The sequence below is a fragment of the Myxocyprinus asiaticus genome, chromosome 47 (assembly GCF_019703515.2).
Source record: "Myxocyprinus asiaticus isolate MX2 ecotype Aquarium Trade chromosome 47, UBuf_Myxa_2, whole genome shotgun sequence".
Classification (NCBI taxonomy): Eukaryota; Metazoa; Chordata; class Actinopteri; order Cypriniformes; family Catostomidae; genus Myxocyprinus; species Myxocyprinus asiaticus.
In genome coordinates this window covers 14,673,519-14,690,846 of record NC_059390.1, presented here as the reverse complement: position 1 = coordinate 14,690,846, position 17,328 = coordinate 14,673,519, and the positions used below count along the sequence as shown (strand labels likewise).

General features: G+C 36.3%; 1 protein-coding gene across 2 annotated transcripts in view; it reads left to right on the top strand.

The window, feature by feature from the left end:
• The window catches only part of LOC127436503 (MICOS complex subunit MIC19-like), a 111,424-nt gene that overhangs the window by 20,456 nt on the left and 73,640 nt on the right, over nt 1–17,328 (top strand). For both annotated transcript variants that reach the window (XM_051690707.1, XM_051690706.1), the window contains exon 4: nt 6,040–6,220. In XM_051690707.1, the coding sequence (XP_051546667.1) occupies nt 6,040–6,220 (181 nt within the window). The remainder of the gene's footprint in view (nt 1–6,039; nt 6,221–17,328) is intronic.

Sequence of the window (17,328 nt, the reverse complement as noted above, 5' to 3'; positions counted from 1 at the left end):
CAGCCACACGACCAGCAACTAGGGAGGGGGCCTGGGCAGACTCATGAAATATTCAAGTTCAGCATTCTTGCACATTATTTTTCCTTAATAATAATACATGTGTCCTTTAAACGCTACTGCAAAGGGAAACATACGATAACTGTTATATAGGTGTGTCAGTATCTGTTTTGTCTTGAATAAGTGTTGAGTTCAATTGTAGGAAAGAGCCGACAGATGGTTGGATGGCAGAGGGAAAGTGAGATCATGTCCTGTAGGTGTTGGGGTGCGTTACACTGCATTGAAGGATGGTAAATGATATTGGTCCCTTGAGTACGAGGGCCAATCTCAAAGTGCCACACTGGCTTTGTATAGTAGCTGATATTCAGACCTGTTTTAAGGTGAGACTCAAGGGTTTTCCTCATAGATTCTGTGTGCTATTAAATAGATATAGAACTCTATGAAGGATTAAAAAAAAAAAAAAAGCAGTCCAGGTATTGTCTGTCTGACATTATCAAAACCTAGTTTATTTATAGTGATGAAGAAAGTGAGAGAGGTTCCTGAAATATAGCTTGAATTATTTAGAAACTTTTCGGTTTACTGTTATTTGATTTTAAGGTCACCATCTTACCTCTATATTAGTCATGTCTGTCTCTTCTGAATGGTGCTTTTGATTAAAAGTTTCTCAGTATACAGTGAAAACCTTTTTTTGCTGGAACATCTTCAGGTTAAAGTTTTCAAGTCTTTCCAATCAAAGAGGTGTGTAGTTCATCCACTTTAGCTCAGACAAATATAGTAACAAAGTTGTATCTTTATGTTCTGTCTGTCATGCAGAATGGCGATTGTCCACTTATTTCTAAAGAAATAATATTGTTTTCTGTGCAGTTTCTCTTTTTTTTTTCTTGCCAGTCTTTGCTCCAGATGAGAAATGATTTAATTGTCTTTATGTTGGGCCATCAGAATGGGCCAAAACAGGCATCAGCATTTTTGGTTTCAGCTCTTAGTCTCAATACTTTGCTTTACCAAAGGGTTCGCCCAGGTGCTTGTTCCACATATATCTCTTCAGCTTTTATTCCACCAGCTTTCAAACTTTGCTTTATCTTTATCATTGTCATCTGTCAACATGATCACAAGGGAAGTCGACATGTTGTTTCTGAGAGTTGCAGTACCCTAGGACTGGTCACATTATGCTAATTAACTGACAAGCATCATCTCATATAAGACATTTTTGCATCGGCTCCAGGGTGTTTACCTTACCCTGTGTCGCGACCGGAAGCACGTTGCGTCAGCAGAGTGGGAGACTCGAGATCGGATCCTGCGTTGAAACTAGGATGTAATTGTGTTTGCATAATCAGTGACGAGCATGATTCGGATGTTACATTTTTACTCCACTGATGGTTAGGTTTGGGGTTTGGGTTGGGGGCTACAGTTATAAGAGATCCATTTCTCTTCACTGTATTACAGCCTGTAGAGTAAAAACAAATCACAACTCTCTTTTGGCACCATTCCATGGACATTTCACCCTGAAAATGGAGCTCACACGTGCCCATAAACCCATCAACAGTTAGCGCTTAGCACTTTTTCACATTTCTGTAAGGACAGACCGATTTAGCTAAAGAAATGTCGACCTACTGTTATTGAGTTCACCGTGAGATCAGTCTGCATCTGTGCCTTATGTCTTTTCCAGGCGTGATGCAACAGTTTTCAAGCCACAAGTAATTTGCCTGTCCACACTGAACAGGTAACTGCTGTGTGATGTGACACAAGATATTTGAAGTTTAATGTACAGTCGGGGCTAGCCAGCTCAATGTGACAATGTGAATATTTTAATAGAAAATAAACAGTTTACAAAATGTTTCTTGAATGTCTGTCAGCCAAAAAAAGCGGTAGTCATAATAGTCCACAAAGACAACAAATGTTTGTCCTTTTTCCTTAGAGCGTTCCTAGTCTTCATGCATTTATTATAAAATATGAAAGAAATTTTGTGTTTTGCATTTAGGTATTGTAATTGCGTAAATTTGTATTTAAAAAAGATAATAATTTAGATGCCTGTAATTGGATTCGAGTGGTCTATTTTGTTGGCTTCAAGTGACACAATCTTATTCACTTGACGCTTTTGGCCTATTTTTAGTCTCGTGAAGATAGCGTAAACACACACAATACCAGAGAGAAAAGTAATGATGGATGTGTTTTGCTGATATGTGTCCAGTTCAGTAGACTGAGACTGGACATTGCTGGAGTCACTCACACTTTTCCTCAGGAGACGAAATTGCTCAATGATGTGCGCCCACATACGCTGTTACACAAAAAGACAACACCAACATCTTTCTTTCTGTAATTTTATCAACATGTATTTTGTTTGCAAGCAACATTTTGCAGCAAAACTAGCAAAAACAAGTGTCAGAAATCAGAGTTGGCTTTCTCTTTTTTTTTTTTTTTTTTTTTTTTTTTTTTTTTGGGTGAATACAAACACATTTTCCTTTGTATTTTGGTCTGTGTGTTTTTCTCAAACTTTTTGGAACTTTGAGCACATCTTTGAAAATGTTTGTGTTTGTTTAGCTAACGTTATAATTATACCCTCTCTTATTGCCCTTTACGACTTTTTTCTTCTTTTTTTTTTTACATTGCTGCTGTTTGATTGAAAACAGAGCATCACAGATTACAGTTTGTATCTCACCTGTGTTTACTTTACAAATCAGGCATCCCTCTTGATGGTGCAGCTAAGGTTGCTAGGCAACTGTGAGAACCTGGTGATGGCTCATAAATTCTCTCAACATTCCAGCTCAAAATTTCAAATAGCTCTTCAGGATTATTTCAGAAACATCAGGGTATTATTACCTTCACACACCTTAAAATGAGGCAATGTATTCTAAATCTTTCTTGATTTCATACGAGTGCTTTTCCTCTTTGAGATTGGTACTTTTGGTCTTTTTTTGACATGTTTTAACTGCATAATTTAATCTTATTTTTGAAATTGTTTTGGACTTCTTAATGGTGTATATGTGTAAAATGTTTAAATTAGATGACAACTCCAGTCATATCAGTGGCCTAGATCAGTGTTTTCCAACCTTTTTTGCATCCCCACAGCACCATCAGTAAGGCTTAAGTACCCCTTCATTGACAAACCAAAGATGGGTACCAAAGACTTAATATCATTTAACATTATCATTAATATTGATTTATGATTGATCAGTCAGTATTGGTTTGATCTACTGACATAATTGTTAGGGCTGGGTACTGATGAAGATTTCCTGATTCGATTCTGAAAGCTTTCAATTAAATTAGATTTTGATTTCAATTTATTTGGATATATTTCAGTTATAATGTCCATTTTGATTACATATAAAACAAAGTCTCTCAGCTAATGCTGTTAATTATACACGGGACCTTCTAACTTGGTAAAGTATGAAATATAAATTTTACAAAGTTTTTTTATCATTAGTTTAAGATAATTTTGCTCACATTTTAGCTTGTCAAAAATGTAAAAATTCCATGTATTCCATCAATAAATATGATCTTGAAATTGCATTTAGTATATTGCATATACTGTGTGTGTGTGTGTGTGTGTGTGTGTGTGTGTGTGTATATATATATATATATATATATATATATATATATATATATATATATATATATATATATATTCAGTTTAAGAAGGGTGTCAAGTGTCAGTTAAGTGCACACATTAAAGAGAGTGAAGTGGCATGGCTTCTTTGCCGCATATATATTATTTGTGATTAGAATGAAATGTTTTAGGGTTTGTTTTTTTGTCTTTTGATCAATAAATTACTGTAAATAACAGATATAGACATTATCGTAAAAGCCATTTTAAATGACAAATGGGTTGCGTGAATCTCTTCTTTGGACACACATTACACGGAACAAGTCAAACCAGACTTTTACTCTCAACATGAAGTTGAAGTTCAAGTGTTTTTTTTATTTTATTATCAATCTTGGGATTTTAAGAATCAATATTGGGACCATACAAATAAATATTAAGATTAATCCAAATCCGAAAATCAATGTTTTAACTCGCCACTAATCCCTATTATTTTTATTTTAAGCGAACATTTTGTTTTATAATTTCAACATAGTAAAATCCAATTATATTTGTGTACCCCCTAGAATCTGCTTACGTACCCCCTGGGGTATGCATATACTGGTATGCAATCACTGGCTTGGAAAAAACTTTTTTTTTTAATCAAGGCCGATTTATACTTCTGCGTCGAACCAACACCGTAGCCTGAAGTGCACCTCTTCAAAAAAATGTTTTACCACAACAGCTGTGATTGGTCCGCTTTGTAACCAGAGATGATTAAAAGATATGAGGTAGTGTAGCATTTTCTCCAAGATTATTTTAGGATATGTATCAGATCCACTGATCAGTGATCATGGCACATTGTGTTTGGACTCATTTCGTTTTTCAGGAGCATCTGCTGTTTTTATATTCTGTTTATGTTTCATGAAGTTACAAGCGAAAACGCATCAAAAGCCACATCTGTTAAAAACTTATAAACACTTGTTTTTTTGTTTTTTTTTTCCTCCCGAGGAACTTATACTTGATATATTTTTGGTTTGTGAGTGAAACAATGTTTGTCGTATTCTACTTAAAACTTTTCTGATCTGTAAGATGTTTTGACAGTATTTTTGACAGTTTGGTTTACAGAAAAAAATCATATTTCATAAGTAATGAAAACGGAATACTTCTAATTTGTCAGCAAATTTAAAAGCACCTGTTAAGAGTTAGTTATATTGTCTACAGTATATACATTGTAAAGTCCAGCTTCTAGGCTTGAAAACGACACCCATTTTGTTTTTGTCAAGCAAGGAGTTATTCATTCATTTTATTTATTTTCTGCACAGAGCATCAAAGTATGCCAGAATAATGATTTATTTATTATTTAAGTGACTCAAAAGCAAACATTTAGTGTATGCCAAATTTATTTTCTATCTGCATGGCAGGGAACTTGTATAATAAATAATATGTACCTTAATCTCAACTTGTACATACTTTTAACTCGTTTTAATGCTGCAATAATTTAATAAATACTTTTGATTCCACAGACTGCATTTGCCTTTGTTCATTTATGAAACATAATGTTATTTTAGAAATTAGGGCATTTTCTCTCAATATAATATTGCTAGCACTTGGCTGTGTACTCGCAGAACAACGCAGACACACCAACATAGAACTATAAACGCAAACCACCGTGTTTGCCGTTGCACGGAGCTTACGATGTAGGTTTGACGCAGAAATATAAATTGGCCTTTAATTCTACGTGTTCATGGTGGCCACCATTTCGAGGTCACATAACATCCCAAATACTACTTTTTTTTTTTTTTTTTTTAATGTCGCTAACCCTCCTATTATTGGACTCTTTCAGTTGTGGATTAAATGTGGGATGTATACACCTGTGAATAGAGTATTTCTACAGTGGCATCAGATACCGGAAACTTTCGTGTGATGCTACATCCATGCCATCACTCTCGTAATGGGCTGCATTAACACTGTAATGCCCAATGCACAGATTTGATATTTTGACACAAATTTGACTTTATTTGTCTAAGGAATGAAAAAGCTTGCACACACTTTGCATATAATTAAACTTCAAAAATATTTATTAAGAGGCTAAAAAAATTACAAAGTGCTCAGTACAGGAACAAAACGTTTTCAATTTATATCATCATCAGTGTCCAAGTAAACATTTAATGTGTTTGAATGTGGTGTGAATTGATTGCCAAAAAATTGTAGCCATGTTTTTGCTGTTCACATGAAAGCATCTGATCATGTATATATTGAAAAAAATCTAAATTAGTTAAATAATAATTTAACTAATTGAATGCAACCAAACCAGTTACTCGATTCACCTTTAAGAGTACATTTACACTTTTTTCTTTTTCTTTTTTTTTTATCACAGCTTACTGCTGTAATTTCATGTTGATGGTTGACAATGAACGGTGTAGATTTTGAATTGCAGCCGTTTGAATGGCATGGATGTAGTCCAGCAGATTTGTCTGATTTTTCTCTGTATTTTGTGCTTTTCGCCACTGCTTTATGATTAGGCAGGAAGAGGAAAGGTCCCAGGCACATGCACAGGCAGAGGCAGAAGCTCAAGCCCAAGTAAAGGACGAGGTGAGCAGGATCCTGGCCCTGGAGAAATCCAGTGCAGATGGGAACATCCAGAAGGCCATACTGAAAGAGAGAGTTACTGCTGATGATGAAAGACTACAAGCTCAGATCTACGTGAGTAAATTTCCAGACACACTTAAAAAAACACCAAAATTGCTCTGCTGCATCACTCTGGCATTGTTATAGGCAGTAAAACAGTTAGAGTAATCCTGCTTACAAAAAAGACCTCAGCTACATAATGTTGCCTCACAGGAAGACATTTAATACATGCTTGGCACTGGCACTGAGAGTGGTGTAATTTTGAGTGTGTTTGCTTGATTTAACACTGCACTGAAAATAATTGCAGCCTCTGGAAAGTAATTCTTTTGAGAGTGAACAAACAGGTGAGAAGATCAAATACTTACAATCAAAAAATAAGAGATCATTAAGGGAATTCAGAAAGGAAGCAAAGTTTTATTTTCCCAATATACTGATGCAATTAAATGTGAATAAGGGATATTCCGGGTTCAGTACAAGTTAAAGGATTATTCTGGGTTCAATACAAGTTAAACTCAATTGACAGCATTTGTGGCATAATGTTGAAGACCACAAAAATGTATTCTGATTTGCACCTCCTTTTTTAAAAAAAAAAAGCAAAAATCTGAGTTGCAGTGTGGCACTTACAATGAAAGTGAATTGTGCCAATTGTCGAACGTTGAAATATTCACTTTTTCAAAGGTTTAGCCACAAGACACAGGATATGCATGTAAACATGATATTAGTCTAATAAAATCACTAACTAACTTTTTAAGTTAAAGCCAATTTTACGACTTTGTTACCATGATGATGTAATGTCAATAAACCCTAAAATGACTGTAGAAATGACAATTTAAACAACTTTACAGCTCAAATATTACATGAGTTTTAACAGAAGAATGAATGTAGTGCTTTTATTAAATGAAAAGCTTCAAATTTCAAAATGCCTTTAAACCCTCAAAAAATTGGCCACATTCACTTCCATTGTACAGTAAGTGCCTCACTGTATCAAAGAATTTGAAATTTATTTTGACTTGTCCCTCCTCTTTTTAAAAAAGGCCAAAATTTTGCTATACAGTGAGGCACTTACAATGGAAGTAAATGGTGAATCGCTAAATGTTAAAAAAACTCACTGTTTCAAAAGTATAGCCACAAGATGTAAACAATATGTGTGTTAACTTGACTTTAGTGAGCTAAATCACTTACTAACCTAATTATTTTCAGAAAAGCAGGGACGAGTCAAAATAGTTTTTTTGTGGTAATGAGCATTATGCCACAAATGCTGTCAGTTGTGCTTAACTTTTATTAAATGTGATGTGTGTATTTTTTAGATGTTAAATTATTACTTAATGCTATCCCAGCTTAATGTCCAGAGACCGTTATTATTAAACCATTCAGGTTTGTTCTAGAGTTCTACCGATAGTGGGCTAAAGGCCTGTTTACACCAGGTCCGTTTTTTCGGTACGAATGTTCGTTCAGAATGAGCTTTTGAACGGTAACAATGCATTCCTTTGGCGCTTTGCACATTTGGTCCGACAAATCGTCCGCCGACAAGTAATTTTTTACGGAGAGTGTTACGATCTTTTTATTCTTCGGACTGCAATGAAAACTAAGTGACCAATGAGATGAGAGCTTTTTGTCATTTTTCCAGAGTCATTGCAGCTGCTCAATCCAGCGTGTTGGTGGCGCTAATCAACTGGCTTGCAGCTGATACACACCCCTGAAAATTATTTAATTAAAAATAAATAGTGGCAGTTCATGAACCTTTTGTACTGCAAACATAATCCCGTTCTGTTTTTGAAAGTTAGTTTATGGTTTTTGTCTTAATGTACATTATTTCAATATGTAAATCACTGTGCCACTGTGCATTAAAATAGCAGCGAGGTTCAGCAATTTGTTTGCACTGAGCTTGTAGAAAATCCCAGAAAAAGACTCTTTAAATGCTATATTTTACTGTAGACAAACGAATCCCTAAATGAAAACCTATTAATCAGCTGATAGTTTTTTAAATGGATTTATATAATGTCAAATTTCTTTCTTATTCTTTTCTTATTATAATGGGCACAGAGAAATGAATGAATAAAATTCCAGATTAATTTTAATGTTCAACCAAAATCCCCCCAAAAATCATAAAAAATTAAGACTTTGGTGCATAACGCGGGACTCTTCTTTTGAAATGTCGAAATTATGAAAAAACTATCTGTAACTATTGCCATAGATTTTTACAGATAACGAAAGTTCCAAAAAACTACTATCGGCATCTACCTATCGGTAAAACCGATATATCGGTCTACCTTTAGTTTATTTTCCTGAAAAGTAAAAGTAAACACATGCACACAAAAAAATACATGAGCATGTTTATTCAAACAGATATGCACTGGACACACGCTCACACATTTAAACAGATGCCCAATACTTTTCATCATCTTTCCATTCTGAGCTAATCCAAAAGGAACACACACATACCAGCGTAAGGGTAATTTGATTTGCAGGCAGCTAAATTGCCCTTGTAAACACATTGTAAGACAAGGGGCCCCTACATTGGTTTTGGCAGGGCACAGATTATTTGAGCATGAAGTAAAAAAATAGGTTCCCTTGAGAACTGGAGCTGCTTACAAACGTATGGTATTGATTACATAGCTCATTTCACACAGTCATCTCTGTAATAGAAAAATGAATAATTTTTGGAATGAGGGTGAAATGTGCTGTAATTCATGGCTGGAAGGTGTGTGTGTGTGTGTTGTGTGTGAGTGAGTGAATTGGGGAAAACATCATTTGGAAAGATAGATTAATCTAAACAAAGAATTGGTGCATTTTGTGTGCAGGGATGCTTTCCCATAATTTGCTGGTGTTGGTCTCATTTCAGTGTTTGCTCTTTAAAAACATGTCCACAAGCAGTGTAATATCAACTCCTATATCACTGAATTTAAATCGCCAACTAAAACTGTGTCTGTGCTGGACATGAGCAGTGCAAAACAGTTTGAGAACCACTGGTTTAGAACCCATAAAATCACTGTTGTGATACTGTTACAGAAGTCTAAGCAGATCTATTATGTGATGCTTTGATTATCATTACATGTAATTTGTTTTCAGGGTTCTGCTAGCAGATGACATATGCACCAATGAGAGAAACTACACATGGTTTGAGATATGACTATTCCTTTTAGTTTGAAATGAACACACATGCACATAGTGAGTACAAGTTGGAGGACAGGTTTTTGTCTTTTTCTCTTAAAGGAAATTTTTCACTCACGGACATCATCAGACACATTTTATCCCTCTCAATAATCAGTTTCTTTTGAGCGGAGCTTCTTTAATAGAATTTGAAGGGTTATCACCAGATTCATGCCACTTTCTCTCATGTAATCATCTGCTCTGACAGTGCTATCATAAAATTATTTTCTTTTTATTTAATTTTTCTTCCTGAAATGATTTTTTCCCCCTGAAAGGCTGAAGTCTAACCTGCAGCACTCTCATTGTAATCTCTCAGTTTTCAACTACGAATTGGATTTTCAGGGACTTTAAGGGTTTGTTTTTCTTTCGAACAATTTGTGCTTTTACAATATAGCTAGATGTGCTTTAGCTTAAGAGTAAGTGTGTGTATGTAGGTACATCATTTTAGTGTACAGACAAGCCCATTCCTGAACTAAAAAATGGATTTACATGTCAACAAGTTGAGAATGCATTTAATACGTGCAACACGAACACAAGATATAGTGAGTTAAGCAATACATTATTCTTTTAACGCAAAGTAATGTTCAACTTGTTTGTAATTGAAAAGTGAAATGAGCTTAAATTGCCTCCCAAACATCAATAAGTGTTTGAAAGTCCTTGCTGGGTTAGTACATGGTTCTGCTGCTCTCAGCACACTTTGAATAGATGGACCTCTCAAAGATGATTTGTTAAGTCCTTTGTCCTAGCAGGCTGGCTCCTTCCTCCAAGCGCGTTTCTGCCTGACTGTGAGGAGCTCAATCATTAAACATCAATCAGGCTTTTGAAATGCATTCTTACTAAGATTGAGAGCTGCAAAGCCACACTTCAGGCTTTTCAGCAGTTTGCTTTACAAATGCATTAGCCGTATGGTGTACATGCGCACTTTTGGGACGTTAACACGGGCCAGTGGATTCTTACAATATTAGTTGTGTTCTCGTGGGTTTGGGCAGTTTGAGCAAAGGCTGGTCATTCTGACAGCAAGATCCCATTGACTTCCTTTCTTCTTTGTCATTATGGCTCTGTTGGGTCTTAAAACATCTAACCAGCTCACTTTTGGATCTAGAAAGTAATGTATATTCAATGTGTGAATTGAACACTCGCCACCAGCCAAATGTAGGTACCTTTTGCCCCTAGCCATCACAGCTGCTGACCTGTAAGATGTCTCTGGTTGACATTTGACAAAAATTGCAGTTGCTAAAGAGCAAGGATGCACACTTGAAGAAACACATTTGATTTCTTGGTGCTCTTTATTTCTGCTTAGTATTTTCAACTTCATGGGCAGCCTAAACTGGGTTCCAAAAACAACAGAGATTGACCAAAGTGGAACCAAAGAGAGATCCAACACCACTTTCAAGGCCAGGGACAGTGTGAATACAAAAATAACTGTCTTCTTAAAGAGATTCTGTTTTCAATTACTCTCTTTCATTTAGTTCCCATCCTGTATGACTGACTTTCTTCCGTGGAACACAGAAAATGTTGATGTCTGGCAGATGTCTGAGACAGCCTCAGTAAATATTCACTTTCATTGTATGGAAAAAAAGATGCAAAGAAAGTGAATGGTAACATGGTGATTAACATCATCTTTTGTGTTCCATGGAAGAATAAAAAACATATGGGTTTGGAACAACATGATGGTGAGTAAATTTACATTTTTGGGTGAACTATCACTTTAAAGCATGTTTGCACATTTGTTTAATGTCATATTCGCATACATACTGAGTTATTTTATATATTTTTAATTGGAAGAATAAGATGGCTGATAAAAAGGCTTAAGTGGCTTTTAAAATGACTAATGGGCAAATATTTCGAAGTGGAGGGTTAGATGCTAGAGTTGAAATCAATCATGTGTTGCCCGATATAGGAGGGTTTTCATTGGGTTTTTACAGATCCCTGTTGGCAACAAAATGCACATACTGAGCGTTTGCTTCATAGGCCGGAGATCGGATCCTAATGCCTGAGAAACACAACTTGTATTTCAAAGGTTCTGAACCATTAAGCTGACCAGTGTTGCTGTATTTGTGTGTATTTTATTTTTTCCTCCCCTCGTTCAAGGAGATATCGATCCCTCTCTCATCTAGATTCTGACCATGCTCTGTTTTCCAAGCTCTGTTTGTCACGTACAGTAGTACTGGTGAGTGCTAGCAACGGCTGCATTCTCCAGGAACAGTCTTCACATGCCCAAATTAGCCTCACCAATTATCTTGCCCCAGCCGAGATCGCTGAGGTCGCTGTTCCGATGGCTGTCCTTCTCGCACAGAGGGCTGACTCTGCCCGCAACCATAAATCATTTTCCTCCAAGCCCACCAGCTTAGGGACAAAGCTCTGTTTTCTTCAGTACCTGCATGGTGCACTTATGATTTAAGGCACATCTTGTTTTAAGGTGTAAGTAGTGCCAGCTTGTTTGGTGGATGTTTTCTGATGCTTCTAATTTCTTATGCTTAAGCTTTCTATTGTTAGGATGGTAGGTTAGTTCCATATAAGGGATAGAAACAGATGAATGTGTTTGTGCTTGTCTGCACTGTTTTTCAATTGTTTTCCTATGTACAATGTGCTCAAAAGTTTGTGTACCCTGGCAGAAATGGTGAAATTTTGGCATTGATTTTGAAACTATGACTGATCATGCGAAAAAACTTTTATTTAAGGGTAGTGATCATATGAAGCCATTTATCATCACATAGTTGTTTGGCTCCTTTTTAAATCATAATGATAACAGAAATCACCCAAATGGCATTGATCAAAAGTTTACATACCCTTGAATGTTTGGCCTTGTTACAGACACACAAGGTGACACACACGGGTTTAAATGGCAATTAAAGTTAAATTTCCCACACCTGTGGCTTTTAAAATTGCAATTAGTGTCTGTGTATAAATAGTCAATGAGTTTGTTTGCTCTCACGTGGATGCACTAAGCAGGCTAGATACTGAGCCATGGGGAGCAGAAAAGAACTGTCAAAAGACCTGCGTAACAAGGTAATGGAACTTTATAAAGATGGAAAAGGATATAAAAAGATATCCAAAGCCTTGAAAATGCCAGTCAGTACTGTTCAATCACTTAATAAGAAGTGGAAAATTCGGGGATCTCTTGATACCAAGCCACGGTCAGGTAGACCAAGAAAGATTTCAGCCACAACTGCCAGAAGAATTTTTCAGGATACAAAGAAAAACCCACAGGTAACCTCAGGAGAAATACAGGCTGCTCTGGAAAAAGACGGTGTGGTTGTTTCAAGGAGCACAATATGACGATACTTGAGCAAAAATGAGCTGCATGGTTGAGTTGCCAATGCCACAAAAAAGCCCGGTTACAATATGCCCGACAACACCTTGACACGCCTCAAAGCTTCTGGCACACAGTTATTTGGAGTAACGAGACCAAAATAGAGCTTTATGGTCACAACCATAAGTGCTATGTTTGGAGAGGTGTCAACAAGGCCTATAGTGAAAAGAATACCATCCCCACTGTGAAGCATGGTGGTGGCTCACTGATGTTTTGGGGGGGTGTGAGCTCTAAAGGCATGGGGAATCTTGTGAAAATTGATGGCAAGATGAATGCAGCATGTTATCAGAAAATACTGGCAGACAATTTGCATTCTTCTGCACGAAAGCTGCGCATGGGACACTCTTGGACTTTCCAGCACTACAATGACCCTAAGCACAAGGCCAAGTTGACCCTCCAGTGGTTACAGCAGAAAAAGGTGAAGGTTCTGGAGTGGCCATCATAGTCTCCTGACCTTAATATCATCGAGCTACTCTGGGGAGATCTCAAACTTGCAGTTGATGCAAGACGACCAAAGACTTTGCATGACCTGGAGGCATTTTGCCAAGACGAATGGGCAGCTATACCACCTGCAAGAATTTTTGGCCTCATAGACAACTATTACAAAAGACTGCATGCTGTCATTGATGCTAAAAGGGGCAATACACAGTATTAAGGACTAAGGGTATGCAGACTTTTGAACAGGGGTCATTTAATTTTTTTCTTTGTTGCCATGTTTTGTTTTATGATTGTGCCATTCTGTTATAACCTACAGTTGAATATGAATCCCATTAGAAATAAAAGAAATGTGTTTTGCCTGCTCACTCATGTTTCCTTTTAAAAATGGTACATATATTACCAATTCTCCAAGGGTATGCAAACATTTGAGCACAACTGTAAATATGCGTTAAATGGACGTCTTTGCCCGTTGCGCCATGTCTCACTGTTTCTTCAGTGTCACACAAAGTGCCAGATTTTTTTAGACGCTGTGTCAAGTTAAAAAGAACATCACTTGTGTTCTATTTAAGACAAACTTTGAACTTAGTTAATGTGGTACAGAGATTTATACCTAGATCATGATTTCATTGGTACAGTTCAGCACTTTGGTTGAAAAGTTCTATTATATCTCTTCAACCATACATGCTGTCAGGGATTCTTGGCATTAATAAACTCGTCAAGTCTGCTAGTGTTTGGGTTTCAATGACTCTGGCCCTCTAGCAATCTTTCAGGTCAGCCAATCAATCACAACGTGCATCATTTCATTCAGACAAACCCTGGAGCAAACATTTCAATCAAACGCAGAGTCATCAATCTCCGACCCAGTGACCGATGCAACTTATTTGATGGCTGGTGAAGTGATTTGTTGAGACAAAAGAACAGACCGTCTTGCAAAAGCTGCTGAAATGTGTGCCTAAGAAAGCATGAAATGGCTGGCCATTTCTGACCTTGTAAATCGTCAGGGATTGTTGCTTTTGCAGTCACTCAAAACTGTTTAGTTATTACATGAATGTTTAGGACTAATTAGGGCTGGATATTGATTTGATTTGATTCACAAGCTTTCAATTTCGATTTGATATTGATTCATATGGGTATATTTCTGTTACCATTTTGTTATGTCCATTTTGTTCACATATGAAAGAAATTCTCTGAGCTTATACACCTAATTATAAAGGGACCTTCTAACCTTTTAGGTAACCCTTCTACAGTAGGTACGAAAATATTAATTTTACCAGTTATATTTTATCATTTGTTTTTCATCATATTGGTCACGTTTCAATGTTCAAATTTAGTCTATTCCATCAATAAATGTCTTGAAATTGCATTTATAAATCTGTACTGTCTCTTTAAGACTACCAGCATCAGCCAGTGAGCGCATATAACAGGAGAGGACGTGCATCGTTTCTTCAGTGCATCCATGTGTGATTAGAATAAAAAAAAACTGGGTTATCAACAACTGACTGTATAAAACAGAAAGGGTATTAAAAGAAATACTAGTAAATGACATATGGACTGCATTGGTCTCGTCTTTGGACACACAGAATGACTAAACTTTTACTCTCATCACAGTGAAAGGATGTGCTAATAACTTGTTCGCAACTATACTATTCAGTCACTGGTGAGTGAATCTGAAAGTTTGCCAGCTATTGACTATTCACATACATTTTTGTAATTATTTTTTTTTTTACATTTTTTTTTTAGAGCATCAAGCATTTGGTTCCAAAATATTAATGAACACTTAAACAATGCTAAAACAGTAAAGGTAGCAATCATCCCAATCTTGAGTTTAAAATCCATTCTTGGTATTATTATTGTTGGTGCTTAAACTTTGAAGTGTAACTTGACCCAGACCATTTGTGGTATGGACATGAAAGATTCCTCAAATTGCATGGCTTGTTCAGGATTACTTTTTTACACCTTTAGTGGCTGTGTTTGTCTGTTTTTCTATGTAAACATGCGCTAGACGGACATCTTTGATTTTATGCACTGCGCATAATGGTCAAAGATGTCTGTCTAGCACGTTTACATAGAAATATACTCACTGTTTTTTCAGCGTCTTGCACAGGAGGGCAGGAATTTTTCATTTTTCTTTTAATGGTCTGAGTGGCCCTTTAGACTTACAATATTAGGCTCCCGAAAATTAAACAGGCAAGGAAATCACATAGATTTTAATTGAAGGAGGGTTCTCAGCCATATCTAGATCAGGCCCTTGGGTGTGGACTATTTTGACTTGGGCCAGTAAGCTCTAGCAACCACATAACAACTTACTAAGAACTACTCAGAACATTATGGCAATGCCCTGACAACCACCCACAAGAGTCAAGCATCCTGTTGGTGAGTTCCTCTGACAACTTCTTTACATTTTTTGTTTTTTTCATTTGACATTGAACAATGTAAAAATCTAGTTCTTATTAAAATAGTACTGCAGAAATTAGGGATGCACCGATCTGATACCTGGATCGGTATCGACCTCGATACTGACATTTTTAGACGGCTTGGGTATCGGCCTACGAGCCCGATCCAAATCCGATACTGTGTGTTAGTCATGTTTGTTACTGTCAAGTTCCAAAAATGACATATAAGAACTATTATAACTATATAACACCATTAAAGTAGTCCATATAACTCGTGTATTTCATTCAAAGCCACTTGAAGTTATGCGATAGTTCTTTGAATTGTAAAAGGCTGTGTTTAATAAGTAAATATATAGTATGCATGCGCAGCGAAGCCCGTTAGTGAATGGCGCTGCTCTGTTGAGACACATACATAGGATGCACTCGTGGCTATTTTCAGACTTCACAGCGGTGCGCAATATTTGAACGCTACATCTCGGATGTAGTTGCTAAATAGTTCGGTTCACTTATAATAAGCATTTAGAACGGCCCCAGAGGTGCATTTGACCAGAGTTTGAATAAGAGGCAAAATAAACTACTGTGAACTAGCCTACATACAGACACATACAGGACTTCTTGGAGAGTTCAGAGTGTGAAAATAAAAGCCCGAGGGTTTTAAAGTTAAAGGTGCATGACTGAAATACAGTATATTTCTGTTGTATTTAAAATTCTAAAAGTCAATATTAATAATAATAATAATAATACATGATTATCATTATTACTTGTTTACAAATTATAACAATATTTAAGTTGAATGGTTTCCAAAAAATAACTGTGTGAATGAAAAGTGAACTGATATCTAACAGCTAAGTTTAACAAAAAAGAGATCTGAATCATTCCTTTAAAGTCCAGATACAAGCTGAAAAATATTTGCAAAGGAAACTGCTTCTTTTCTACTGAAAACTTTGACTGGAAGTACTGTTAATTTTGCTGACTAGTTATAAAATAAAGTTTTTCTTAATAGGCTATGCATTTATATTGAAATAATGTGTAGTTAGAGGTTTGAGTTTCTTTACATATAAAAGAATACCTCCAATTAGTTCCACACAATGAGGTAAAGATATTCTAAAATGATCATGCAAAAAACAACACTAGTATTGGATCGGAATCGGTCTCGGCGGATATTGAGATTTCAGTTATTGGAATCAGATCGGAATAGAAAAAGTGGTATCGGTGCATCCCTATCAGAAATATTGGTTGATTGTTTAAATTGCTGAACATTGGCTGAACTTTTTTTTTTTTCTTTCTTTTATTAAATCATACAATAACAATGAAATGCAAAACACACACACACACACACACACACACACACACACACACACATATATATATATAAAATCAACATTTAAACCCCACAACCATCTGGCCCCGGAGCCTTGCCAGTAGGTAGGGACTTAATTACTTCGTCAAGCTCCTCCAAGGTTATCTCAGAATCAAGAGTTTTTTTGCTCAGTCTTCAGTTTAGGAAAATCTAATGGTTCCACAAAGTTTCTAATATCTTCATCAGTAGACGAAGACGTAGAACTACAAAGATCAAGATAGAACTCTTTAAAGGTATTATTAATATCAATGGCTGTGGTAAAAATTTCACCATCAGCAGATTTCACTGAGGGAATGATAGAAAGAGACTCTCTCTGTTTTATATATCTAGCCAAAAGCTTCCCTGCTTTGTCCCCCGACTCAAAGTATGACTGTCTTGCCCTGAATAACCAAAACTCCACTTTCTGTGACAAAATAGTATTATATCTATATTTCAATTGGGTCAATTCTCTGAGGACATCAGATGACATACGGCGCTTCAGCTCTGCCTCTGCACTTTTAATATTTCCTTCCAACACCACAAGTTCTCG